Source organism: Hypanus sabinus, unplaced genomic scaffold (assembly GCF_030144855.1).
Source record: "Hypanus sabinus isolate sHypSab1 unplaced genomic scaffold, sHypSab1.hap1 scaffold_122, whole genome shotgun sequence".
Lineage (NCBI taxonomy): Eukaryota > Metazoa > Chordata > Chondrichthyes > Myliobatiformes > Dasyatidae > Hypanus > Hypanus sabinus.
Window position 1 is genome coordinate 244,974 of NW_026779281.1, and position 13,424 is coordinate 258,397.

Consider the following 13,424-nt stretch of genomic DNA (forward strand, 5'->3'; position numbering starts at 1 on the left):
TGGCGGTGCCTGGTTTCAGATCCTCACACAACAGGAACAATTTTGTACACATCCCTGTCAAACTCCGCGGGATACTTTGTCCCATCGAAGTTCCCACTCATTATACCAAATTACCGCGGATACAATCAAGTATATTGTTGTTTAAAAAAACTGTAATGTATACAAGCCCCTGTTTTATGTCACACCACAAGTCAAGATCACAACAGATTCCTCAAACAAAAACTCGCAGGGGCAAATATCTGTCTGGTAAACCTTCTTTTGATTTCCCACCTCGCCACTGACTTCTGACAGAAGCGAAACAACACTGCAGGCGGTGATCCACAACAGTTCTCAGCAACCGACTATATAATGGAACCATCAACTCCTTACATCGCCTCCCCCCACAGCAAGTCAATGCATTCAATTAGATGAAGGGAATTATTAATTCATTTAAAAGCGAGTCACTACAGTTCTAATGTCGATGAACACAATACGTTATCAATCTCATTCGTGTTCATAAAAGTGTCTAAATATCTTTATGATGTTTATATTTCAGTATATAGAGCTTCTTACCTTGTACCGCGGCTCCAGGTTCTGTTACCACCCTGTCCCAGTGAGGCTGTGTTACGGGTTCTGTAAGTAATGAACACACCCTGGTTAATGTTCAGTCAGTTCCTGGTGATAATCATTAACTAAACCCACAGCGTTATCAGCCGGTCTCTCCCTGCCATGTTCTTTAGTAAAGGGTACGTTCTGTCTCCAGCAAACATCACAATGGAGATGAAATGTGATCTGGATGATTTTAGGGTGGAATGTTTGTTGTTTCAGACGGTTCAGTTTGAATATCGCAGGAACTGCTGAAATCCTGGCATTGTCAAGTTCAATAGCCTCAATTTTGCGGAGAATGGTGCTGGGAAATAAAACAGGTTGCGGCAATTCTGAGAGCAAAAACGTCTTAGTAATGAGAGAGGTCGGTGGAGAAAGGCGGGATCGATTCAATCTGCCAGGAAGACGACAGTAACTCAAATAAGCACGTTACTACTGCACTGTGCGGAGAGGTATCGCTGGACGCGTATCGTGTCGAACATTGAACTGAATGGGCTCCGGCAATAGGACACCACGGACATAGAGCCAGTGGCTGTATTACTGGGTACCGGAGGAACACAATACAGTGCACACAGACATTTGTTGTCAACAGCCAATGACATTTAAATCAGCAAGTTTTATTTTAAATATCACTGACAGGTACTTGCTGTCTTTGCTAGAATAGCACACTCACTCCTGCAGAAAAATCAGGCGGATCCGCAAAGCCACACTATTTTAAAGACAGTAATGAAATGGTAGAAAAACTAGAATTCCTGCCATCACAAGTGGACGCATTAACTCATCGTAAAGTTGCCCACCCAGTACAGTCTCCGTGTTTACTCTGTGCTGAGCTCCTGATTCTGTTTCGAGCGAATCCGAGCACCTGTATCTCACGACAAATCGATCAGCTCCAGGGAGCAACCGCGACCCGCATCCTGGTTCAGATCGGGTGGTGTCATTTCGCATTAGTTTATTGTTTACTTTGGGACCAATGTACTGTCAGACTATAAACTTCAGTGACAGCTGAGGGCAGAAATCGCTGTGGACTTATCGCTGTGGGCCGAGATGGCCTGTTTCCGTGCTGTGATTGTTATATGTTATATGGTTATAGGAAAGACACAGCAGCAGGATGGGCCATGTGAACTCTGGTAAAAAGTTATGATTTTGGAACAATCTTTTCTTTTGAACACTGGACATTCACTTTCGCCAGATTTAACCGTGTCCCGGTAACGTGCAGCATCACCGATCCCACTCAACAACTTTATAAAGCAAACTTAAATATTTGTGCCCAATGGGGCCATTACAATGATGGGCAAGGCAGCAGCACCGATCTCAGTCAACAACTTTATAAAGCAAACTTAAATATTTGTGCCCAATGGTGCCATTACAATGAAGGGCAAGGCAGCAGCTATGTGGAGATTACAAACTGAACACAGCCTCAGCCAAAAGAGACAACATATTTCACCGTCAGATTAGTGTTCACTTACTGGAAATAAATAACCTTATCAATCAGATGACTTTCATGACTAGCGGGTCTATTTACATTACTCCCGTCGGTGTGTTACCTCGCTATCACCATTACTTTGCAAATACCCGAGCTGTTTAAAGAAGAGGAAGTGCTGGCGCTATTAAGGATAGTGGATAAGTCTCCAGGACCTGATAGGATATTTCCTGGGAATTTGAGGGAAGTTAGTGCAGAAATAGCAGGGGCTCTGACGGAAATGTTTCAAATGTCATTATAAACGGGGATAGTGCCGGAGGAATTGCGTATTGCTCATGTGGTTCCGTTGTTTAAAAAGGGTTTTAAAAGTAAACCTAGCAATTCTAGGCCTGTAATTATGACATCAATGATGGGTAAATTAATGGAAAGTATTCTTAGAGTTGGTATATATAATTATCTGGACAGACAGGGTCTGGTTAGGAACAGTCAACATGGATTGGTGCGTAGAAGGCCATGTTTGACAGATCTTATCGAATTTTTTAAAAATTAAAAAAAAATTACATTTTTAGAAATTTACAAAGAATAAATGAGGTTATAAAATAGTAAGAAAAAGAAAAATAATATTAACCCTCTCCCCTCCCCTTAACCCTCCCCCCTTAACGCTTGTCTAAAGAAAAAAAAAAGAAAGAAAGAAGAGAAAGATTGCCTGGATACCGGAGGATCCCCACATGCTCCATGAAGTTCAAAATAATTTTAATATTTATTTTTACTTTCCCCAATTACTTTATAATTTTATCTCCAAAGGACCTATGTATTTAATCCCACCCTTTGTAGGTATGGGAGACAAATTTTCAAAAATATATCATATTCATTTCTTAGATTGTATGTAATTTTTTCAAGTGGAATACAACTATGTATTTCATTATTCCAACGATCCATAGTTAAATATAATCAAATTTCCATGTAACTGTGATAACTTTTTTGGCTACTGCCAATGCAATTTTTATAATTTTTTTCTGATACTTATTCAATTTAAGTTTCGGTATTGTCCCTTCAATGTACCCTAATAAAAATAATACTGGACTATGTGGGAGTTGTACTCCAATAATTTGTTCCAATAAAAGTCTCAGATTTATCCAAAATGGTTGAATTTTAAAACAAGACCAAGTAGTATGTAAAAAAGTACCAATTTCATGATTACAGCGAAAATATTGGTCAGACATATTTGAATTTAATCTATTTATTTTCTGTGGTGTTATACGTCATTGATGTAAAATTATATTGTATTAATCTAAGTCGAACATTTATTGTATTTATCATACTATCAGAACATATTCTTGACCAGCTTTTTCCATCAATTTTAACATTCAAATCAGATTCCCATTTTTGTCTTGATTTATGAATTCCTGATTTAATTGTCTGTTTTTGAATCAAATTGTACATAGAAGATGTATTTTTTTAATTTTTACTTTTTGAATTAATATTTCTATTTCACTAGGTTTTGGCATGAACATTGTTTGACCAGCTTTTCTCGTAAATAATCCTTTAATTGAAAATAACAGAAAAGAGTGTTCTTTGATATTTTATATTTATTTTTTAATTGATCAACCGACATCAATATACCTCGTTCAAAACAATCACCAATATATTTAATCCCCTTTTGGAACCAATTATATAAAAGTTTATTATCCATTGTAAAAGGAATAAGCCTATTTTGAATTAAAGTTCTTTTTGCTAATAAAGATTTCTTTATCTCATCGTCCATATTTACCTTATTCCATAAATCAATCAAGTGTCTTAATATAGGAGATTTTTTTCCCTTATCCATTTAGATTCCCATTTATATATAAAATCATCTGGTATGTTTTCTCCTATCTTATCTAATTCTATTCTAATCCATGCTGGCTTTTCTTCATCAAAAAAGACGCAATAAATCTAAGTTGATTTGCTTTACAATAATTCTTAAAATTTGCAATTTGTAACCCTCCTAAATCAAATATACATGTCAATTTTTCCAACGATATTCTTGACTTCTTTCCTTTCCAAAGAAATTTCCTTACATATCTATTCAGTTCTTGAAAAACTTCTGAGGTAATTGTACTGGTAAAGTTTGGAATAAATATTGCAATCTAGGAAATATATTCTTTTTTACAGCATTAACTCTACCTATTAATGTTATTGGTAACATAATCCATTTATCAAGATCCTCTTTTATTTTTTTAATAACGGCAAATAATTTTGTTCATATAATTTTTTTACATCATTATCAACTCTAATACCTATATATTTTATCCCATTTATTACCATCGAAATTGAGTTACTAATCGACATTGATTATAATTTCCTTTGGTAAGGGGTAAAATTTCACTTTTATCCCAATTTACTTTATACCCTGATACCCATATTCTTCCAATCTAAAAGATAATCTTTGCAAAGATTGCAATGGGTTTGTTAAATAAATCAAAACATCATTAGCAAATAAATTAATCTTATATTCTTCTTGATTAACTCTAAAGCCCCCAATGTCTGAATCTGTTCCAATTAATTCAGCTAATGGTACTATTGCCAATCCAAATAAAGCAGGTGATAATGGGCAGCCTAGTTGACCTCGTTAAGCAAAATGGTGTTGAAATCTGACTATTTGTAACTACTTTAGCTTGAGGATTAGTATTTCAGGTTTAAATGCATTGTATAAAAGATTTTCCTAACTCATATTTTTCCAATACCTTAAATAAAAAATCCCATTCCAATCTATTAAATGCTTTTTCTGCATCCAAAGCAACTGCCACACTCATTTTCTCTCTTTTTTGTGCCAAATGAATTATACTAAGTAACTGGCTTATATTATCCATTGATTGTCTGTTTTTAATAAAACCTGTTTATCCATATGCATTAATTTTGGTAAATATTTAGATATTCCTTTAGATAAAATTTTGCTATTATTTTATAATCTGTATTCAACAAAGAAATAGGCCTATATGATGTTGGGTTTAAAGGATCTCTATCTTTTTTTGGCAGAACAGTTATAATCGCTGTTAAAACTGCATTCTTTCCACTTGATATATTTCTTCCATAAAAGGAGGAATTAATCAATCTTTAAACCTTTTATAAAATTCAGGAGGAAAACCATCTTCTCCTGGGGATTTATTACTCTGAAGTGATCCTAAAGCTTCTTCAACCTCTTTTAATGTAAAGGGCATATCTAATCCTTTCTGTTCTTCCAAATTTAATTTTGGAAGGGTTATTTATGATAAAAATGTATCTATCTCAGTAATCGTATTTTGTGATTCTGATTGATATAGTTCAGTTTAATTTCTTTTTAGTTTCATTAATTTGTAAGTGACCTTATACACACTTGTTCTAATTGCATTTATTGTTTTAGAAGCCTGTTCTGTTTTCAACTGCCAAGCAAGAATCTTATGAGATCTTTCACCTAATTCATAATATTTCTGTTTAGTTCTGATAATTACTTTTTCTGTACGATATGTCTGGTGTATTATATTGTAGTTTTTTTATTTAAAATTGTCTTCGTTTTTCTTCAGTCATATATCTTTGAGATTCTTTTTCTAACTTTATGATATCTTTTTCTAATTGATCTATTTCTGCCAAATATTCCTTCTTAATTTTAGATGTATAACTTATAATCTGACACCTTAAATATGCTTTCATCGCTTCCCATAATACAATTTTATCCTGAACTGAATGTAAATTTGTATTAAAAAATTTGAATCTGTTTTTTCATAAAATCACAAAAGTCGACGTTTTAATAAAATTGAATTAAATCTCCATCAAGAGATCGATTTCTCCTTATCCATCATTATCATTATTATCAAGGGGAATTATTGCTTTATATTCCACACTTTTCACTCTATCTTGAATATTTTTTGATAATAAAAAAATCAACCCTTTAGTAAGTTTTATGTCTATTTGAATAAAATGAATAATCTCTTTCTCTTGGATTATTTTTTCTCCATATATCAATCAGGTTTAAATCTTTCATTTATAATAAAGTTAGTTTTATTACTTTTGATTTTGTAGCAACTTTAGTTGACCTATCCAAAACTGGATCTAAACAAAAATTAAAAGCTCCACCTATTAATATTTTATCATGTGCATCAGCCAAGTTCAAAAAAAACTTCTTGTATGAATTTTACATCATTTTCATTGGGTGCATAAATGTTCATACAAGTCCATAATTCTGAAAAAAATTGACAATGTATAATCACATATCTCCCCACAGAATCAATTACTACATTTTATATTTTAATTGGTAAAGATTTATTAACCAAAATTGCAACTCCTCTCGATTTTGAATTAAATGAAGCTGCAATGACATTTGCAACCCAATCTCTCTTTAATTTCTTATGTTCTGTTTCTGTTAAATGTGTTTCTTGTAAAAAAGCTATACCTCCTTTCATTTTCTTAAAATATGTTAAAACTCTTTTTCTTTTCACAGGTCCATTAAGTGCATTAACATTAAAACTTAAAAAAATTAAGTAAATTAATCATTCATAATACATTGGGAACTCTTTAAAATTCTCCATGTTGCTATGAGTCTCTCCCCAACCATCCAGGCAAAAAAAGAAGACAAATAGAAGAAAGGTAACTTATATATAAGGAAAAAACCCCAAAATACTCCCTCACTAATGTTGCGAATAAAACGAACACAACATTACTTCCCCGCCCCCAGTTACGGGTCATGGCAATCGCCATGATTGTACAAGTGAAACTCGCAGCCATCGATCAGGAGCTCCTCCAAATCCCTCGCAAAAAAAAAAGAAAATATATTCGTGAAGAAACAAAAGAAAATAATTAATGTCTCTGCTCCCAATTCATACTCAACTATTTTTTCCCTTATAAATGTCTGTCAAGTCCAACCTTGTTTCATTCTTCATCATTAGTCCACTTCATTTCTATAATTCTTTACTCCTCTTCGTGGACATCAGGTAATTCTTATACAAGTTTCTCTGCTTTCCGGTAGTCAACGAAAAATCTTCTTTCTTTGTTATCCAAGAAAATTATCAATTTTGCTGGGTAGCTCAATAAAAATTTATAGCCCTTTTCCCAGAAATATTTTTGCACTGGATTAAATTCCTTCCGCCTCTTCAGAAGATCGTAACTTATGTCCGGATAAAAAAAAAACTTTTATCTTCTATTATCAATGGCCCATTTCTCTTTTTAGCACCTTGAGTAGCTGCCTTCAAGATCACTTCTTTACCTTGCTCCCTTAAGCATTTTATCAAAATTGATCTCGGATTTTGATCTTGCTGAGGTCTTGGTCTTAAAGCTCTTTGTGCTCTTTCAATTTCAATTACTTGGCTTCCTTCTTTCATTTCCAAAATTTTCGGAATCCATTCTTGAAAGAATTTTATTGGATTTTCCTCCTCTGTACCCTCCATAAGACCAACAATTCTGATATTATTTCGTGCACTTGAGTTTTCAAGCGCATCTATTTTTTCCAACATCCGTTTTCTTTTTATTGTCCAGGCGAGATTATTGTCTTGGATCTTATCTATTCTTTCAGTATTTTCTTCCACTTTTACTTCCTTTTCTTCAACTTTATTATCCATCTGCTTTTGTTTTTCCACCACATTATCGAGTGTGGTCTTCATCCTTCTTATAGCTTTTAATTCATTTATAATATATATCAGGATATCTTTTATGACTCCTTTAATCTCCATTATCTTTTCCTCTTCTTCTTCCTCTGAATCTCCCACAGAGTCTGACTCCACTTCCGATATACTTCCAGGTTCGCTTCTAGCCGTAGTTGGGATTTGTAGTTTTGTTACTTTTGCTGATATCTGTTCATGCACACTTGTTTCTTCGCGCATGCATTGTTCTTGCCGTTTCATTTAGAGACCGCCGACGTTGCTGCAAATTCCTGTCCCGCATCAACAGAAGTGCCATGCACTTCGCCGTGAGGAGATCCAACTTGAGTCCGAGGCTTTGCCGAGACGGTTAGGCCTTTTCCCACGCCGATTTGCGCAGTCTTCGAAGTAGTAGCTTTCTTCTGTTTCGGTTTAGGAACCATATCAAAAGATAATCCTGAGTTATTTATAAATAGTTTCTAGTAGATATTTGTTAACTCTTCTTCATTTAAACCTTATTTCATTACTTTTTACGAGGGAGCTGGATTCCCAACGTCTTGATCCTACGGCAGCACGCGACGTCCGCAGATCTTATTGAATTTTTGAAGAGGTTACGAGGAAAGTTGATGAGGGTAAAGCAGTGGAGGTTGTCTATATGGAGTTCACTAAGGTCTTTGACAAGGTTCTACACGGATGGTTAGTTAGGAAGGTTCAATCTTTAAGTATTAATATTGAAGTAGTAAAATGGATTCAACAGTGGCTGGATGGGAGATGCCAGAAAGCAGTGGTGGATAACTCTTTGTCAGGTTGGAGGCCGGTGACTAGTGGTGTGCGGCAGGGATATGTACTGGGTCCAGTGTTGTTTGTCATATACATAAATGACCTGGATGATGGCGTGGTAAATTGGATTAGTAAGTATGCTGATGATACTAAGATAGGTGGCGTTGTGGATAATGACATAGGTTTTCAAAGCTGACAGAGAGATTTAGGCCAGTTAGAAGAGTAGACTGAAAGATGGCAGACGGAGTTTAATACTGATAAGTGTGAGGTGCTACATTTTGTTAGGACTATTCAAAATAGGACAATCATGTTAAATGTTAGGGCATTGAGGAATGCAGTAGAACAGGGTGATCTAGGAATAATGGTGCATAGTTCCCTGAAGGTGGAATCTCGTGGATCGGGTGGTGAAGAAAGCTTTTGGTATGCTGGCCTTTATAAATCACAGCATTGAGTATAGGAGTTGGGCTGTAATGCTAAAATTGTACAAGGCATTGCTGAGTCCAAATATAGAGTATTGTGTACAGTTCTGGTCACCGAGTTATAGGAAAGCAGTCAACAAAATAGAGTACAGAGCAGATTTACTATAATGTTACCTGGGTTTCAGCACCAAAGTTACAGAGAAAGGTTGAACAAGTTAGATCTTTACACTTTGGAGCTTAGAAGGTTGAATGAGGACTTGATAGAGGTATTTAAAATTATGAGGGGGGTAGATAGAGTTGACGTGGATAGGCTTTTTTCCCATTGAGAGTAGTGGAGATTCAAACAAGAGGACATGAGTTGAGAGTTAGAGGGTAAAAGTTTAGGTTTAACACGCCGGGGAACTTCTTTACTCGGAGAGTAGTAGCTGAGTGGAACAAGGTGGCAGTAGAAGCGGCAGAGGCAGGTTCGATATTGTCATTTAAAAAAAAAATGGACAGGAACATGGACAGGAAAGGAATGGGGGGTTATGGGCTAAGAGCCGATCGGTGGGACTACGTGAGAGTATGCATTCGACACGGACTAGAAGGGCTGAGATGGCCTGTTTCCGTGCTGTAATTGTTATATGGTTATATGTGAGGTGATGGACATTCAGATGAAGTAGGACTTGTACAGTTAATGGCAAGGCACTGACAAGTGCATAGTTCACTAAAAGGCAGGATTGTGAGAAAAAAAAAGCGTTTAGCATGCTTACCTTTATCAGCTATGGCGTAGAGTGTAGGAGCGGGGGATTATTTGTAGTAATATAATTTGTTGTGAGACCACTTTTGGAATATTATCTACAATTTTGCTTACCCTGTTATAGGAAGGACGCTGTCAAGTTGGAGAGGGTGCAGAAGAAATTTACGAGGATGCTTTCTGGACTAGAGGGTCGGGTTACAGTGAGGCTGGCCATGCTGGACCTTTATTCCTTGGAGAATGAGAGGTGACCTCAGAAGTTTAAAATCATAAGGGGTATTGATAAGGTAGATCGTCATTATTGCAGAGTTGGAGAGCACGAAATGAAAAGTCACAGAGAGAGGAGAGGAGGGGAAAAATTGGTAAGAGACCTTGGGGACAACCTCTGTACACTGAGGACAGTGAGTACCCGGAAGAAGGTACCAGAGGAAGTGGTTGAAGTGGGTTCAACTGCAACATTTAACTGGCATTTGGACATGTACATGGAAGGGAGAGGCTTGGAGAGTTATGGACCAAACTAGACATGTGCGACTAGCAGGGAGGATGCTGTGGTTGGTATGGACCATTTGAGCCGAATGGCCTGCTTAGCCTGCATTACTCTCGGATTCCTTAATTCTAAAGTGACACAAGTTGCATCCCTGTGCAAATACTTTTACTTGTACACATCGTTCTGCTGTCAGTCACTGGTGTCTTTTCAGGGCTCCTGGCATCCAAGGTTTTACACATACACATTGTGGATCATGCAAACTATCTGCCCTGTTCTGCTGTGAGTTAAAATACAATGAAAATCAGATGCTTTCAGTAGCTATGCTAACACGTTACCTTCCCTGCACTGCCATATATTCAGTTACTAATCAATGGTCAATAATACATCATCTTCCATAGTATCAGTAACCTGTGAACTCAATCCGAATGGTGAGCGAGCTGGGACCTTACTCTTCAGAGTAAAGGTGGGGGTGGGGAATTGGGGAGAGGTGATTTGATAGAGGCGTATAAGCTGGTAAGAGGCATAGATAGAATGGAGAGGCAACAACATTTTCCCAGGGTGGAAATGACTAATATGAGGGGGCATAATGTTAAGGTGATTAGAGAAAAGTATAGGGGTTTGTCAGAAGTAGTATTTTTTTAACAAAATGAAAATGGTGGTTGTATGGAATGCACAGCCTGGGTAGTGATAAGGGTAGATGCATCAGTGAGATTTAAGAGGCTTTTAGATAGACACATGGATGAAAAAAAATGGACAGCCATTTGAGAGAGTAAGGATCAATTGATCTTGGAGCAGATTAAAAGTTCGGTGCAACATCATGGGCCAAAATCCCTGCATTGTGTTATATTGCTCTATGTCTTGCCCAGCTCAGTTTAAGCCCTGAGAGGAGTGACGAGAGCTGTGAAGGCCTTTAAGGCCCAGAAATAAAATATGCGATTTTCATTTTAATGACAGAGATGGTATCCTATAGGTAGATTTGTTTTTCTGCTGGGATGGAATGCTTCAGGTCAATTAAACTTTCAGCAGCGTGTAGGGCTCTGCCTATTCCTTAACTCACCACCATTTTGGGGTCAATATTACAAAGCATTAGTGAACCTCATTACAGTCTAAACTTCCCATTCTTCTCAAGCATCATGTAAATGTAAAGTACTTTGAATTAATCCATATTTTTCTCTACTTCAGGTGAAAGATGAGCGGACATTGGCGATTCTATGAGAAAGTAGTGCTGGGTGTTGTTATTACTCTGAGATTGTTATTCGTCTTCTGGGGTAATGACCAACGTCGAGAGATTGATGTTGCAGAAACTTTTCATCGCAATGACCTGCCCAAGGTTGTTACTGGTGATGCAACTGAATCAGTGCTCAAGCCAAAGTGCCACGCGAACACGACATTGCTGCACCTGTCCTCATTTCATCAAGAGAAAGAGCACATAAAAAACTTCTTGATGTATAAACACTGTCGAGAATTTGACATGATTCAAAATGTTCCAGACAAATGTGGTGGTCGAGAAGAATCTCAGAATGTCTTCCTGCTCCTGGTCATCAAATCTCACCCTTTCAACCAGGATCGGCGGGAAATGATAAGGAAGACCTGGGGCAGAGAACGCGAATTCAATGGGGTCCTAATTAAGAGAGTCTTTATTTCTGGTGTCTCTCCTGACCAAAAAGAAAGTAGGAAATTGAATCAGCTGTTAGCCATGGAAAACAGAGAACACAGAGATATCCTACAATGGGATTTCTTGGATACCTTTTTCAACCTCACCCTCAAACAATACAAGTTGCTGCAGTGGGTCAGTGAATTTTGCCCCAGTGCTAAATTCATCTTCAATGGAGATGATGATGTCTTTGCCAATACCGATAACATGGTTGATTACTTGCTAGACATGAAGGTTCACCAACACCTGTTTGTGGGCCGTCTCATTTATGGGTTTGGACCCAAACGCCAGAAGTCGAGCAAGTATTATGTGCCAGAAATAGTGACCACCATCAAGTCGTACCCACCATACATTGGTGGAGCGGGCATACTTACGTCTGTGAATACAGCTCACATCATTTTTCACATAGCCCAAGACCTTGAACTATACCCCATTGATGATGTATTTTTGGGGATGTGTCTGGCCAAGGCTGGACTAGCCCCACACTCCCATAGCGGATTCAGGACAGCAGGAGTCAGGGTTCCTTCAACCCAAGATGAATCTTTCAATCCTTGCTATTACCGTGAGTTGCTGCTAGTGCACCGTTTCCGGCCTTTCGAACTGCTACTGATGTGGGATGCGGTGCATGATGCCAATCTGAAGTGTGCTCGTGCTCCCCAGGAGTCTGCATCCACGGAAAGGACCACATGAGTCATGAGAGAATGTAGCAACTGCTGGAAAGTAATGCAGTTTGTGCACATGTGTTAATCAGTTGTTTATGCAATGTAAGAGGTTTAATTCCTAACTTCTATTGGAGTATACATTAATTCATAGAGTTGGTGCCTTTCTACATTCTACTAATGTTTGAAAAGCTGTTAGGTGTCATCACTCAGCCTAATTATTACTGCACCCATAATGGCATTACAATATTGCCAGGAGCACCACAATTTAAGTCATTTGTAAAGTTATTCCAAGTGAGCAGTCCTTGTTGCATTGCGTGCAGATGGGTACAGCATGTTCACTTGGGGCATTTGTATAATAAGCCACCAATAAAATTTCAGGTAACAGTTATTTCTGTGTATTTTCTTCTTGCCGTTTCTTACATGACACTTGCAAAATGTGAAAGAGACAAATGTATTTCTTGGACTGGAACTGTGAGAACAACAAAGAATCTAGATCTGAAATTGTCTCAGGGTTGGAGGAATGGAGAAACTTATGGTCATCACTTCTGTACTCAAATGTCAGCCTGCACTGTGTCTGTGTAACTACATATCAAATAAAAGCACACACGCACGAGATGGCTTGAACTGGAGTATTTACATTGCAGAGAGGGAAAGAGATCAATGAACATGTGGGGACAACAGATCAATATGCATACATAGACGGCAGTCCATATGTAGTGCGAAGGGGAGTGGCATTAGATTTGGCAGGTGTCATGTCTAAGACAATGTACTTGGTTGCCAGTGTCATGTTGTTGGTATTGACACGGTCATCACTGAGAGGTAAGTCCGGTAGCTTTCACTAGTGGCCAACCTGGACATCGGAAATCTGGAGAGGAGGGAACTTCAATAAGGCTCACTGTCCGAGGGGCAATAGAGCAATCGGTGACCAATCAACTAGCGGCCAATCGGCATTTGGGATTGATTAGTAAGAGCAAATTAAAGGAAGGTGGGCCAAACCCAGTGGCCGTCTTCTGAGTAGAGGCATAGAAAACCTACAGCACAATATGGGCCTCTCGGCCCTCAGAACTGTGCCGAACATGTCCCTACCTTAGAA

General features: G+C 37.6%; 2 protein-coding genes across 3 annotated transcripts in view; both read left to right on the top strand.

Annotated features, from left to right (window-relative positions):
* Nucleotides 1-13,424, top strand: part of LOC132386582 (NACHT, LRR and PYD domains-containing protein 3-like) — a 288,111-nt gene that overhangs the window by 64,043 nt on the left and 210,644 nt on the right. The gene's annotated exons all lie outside the window — the stretch shown is intronic.
* On the top strand, nucleotides 11,205-12,359 carry LOC132386602 (N-acetyllactosaminide beta-1,3-N-acetylglucosaminyltransferase 3-like). Its single transcript, XM_059958904.1, has one exon. It carries the CDS (start codon nucleotides 11,205-11,207, stop codon nucleotides 12,357-12,359), a length of 1,155 nt encoding a protein of 384 aa, XP_059814887.1.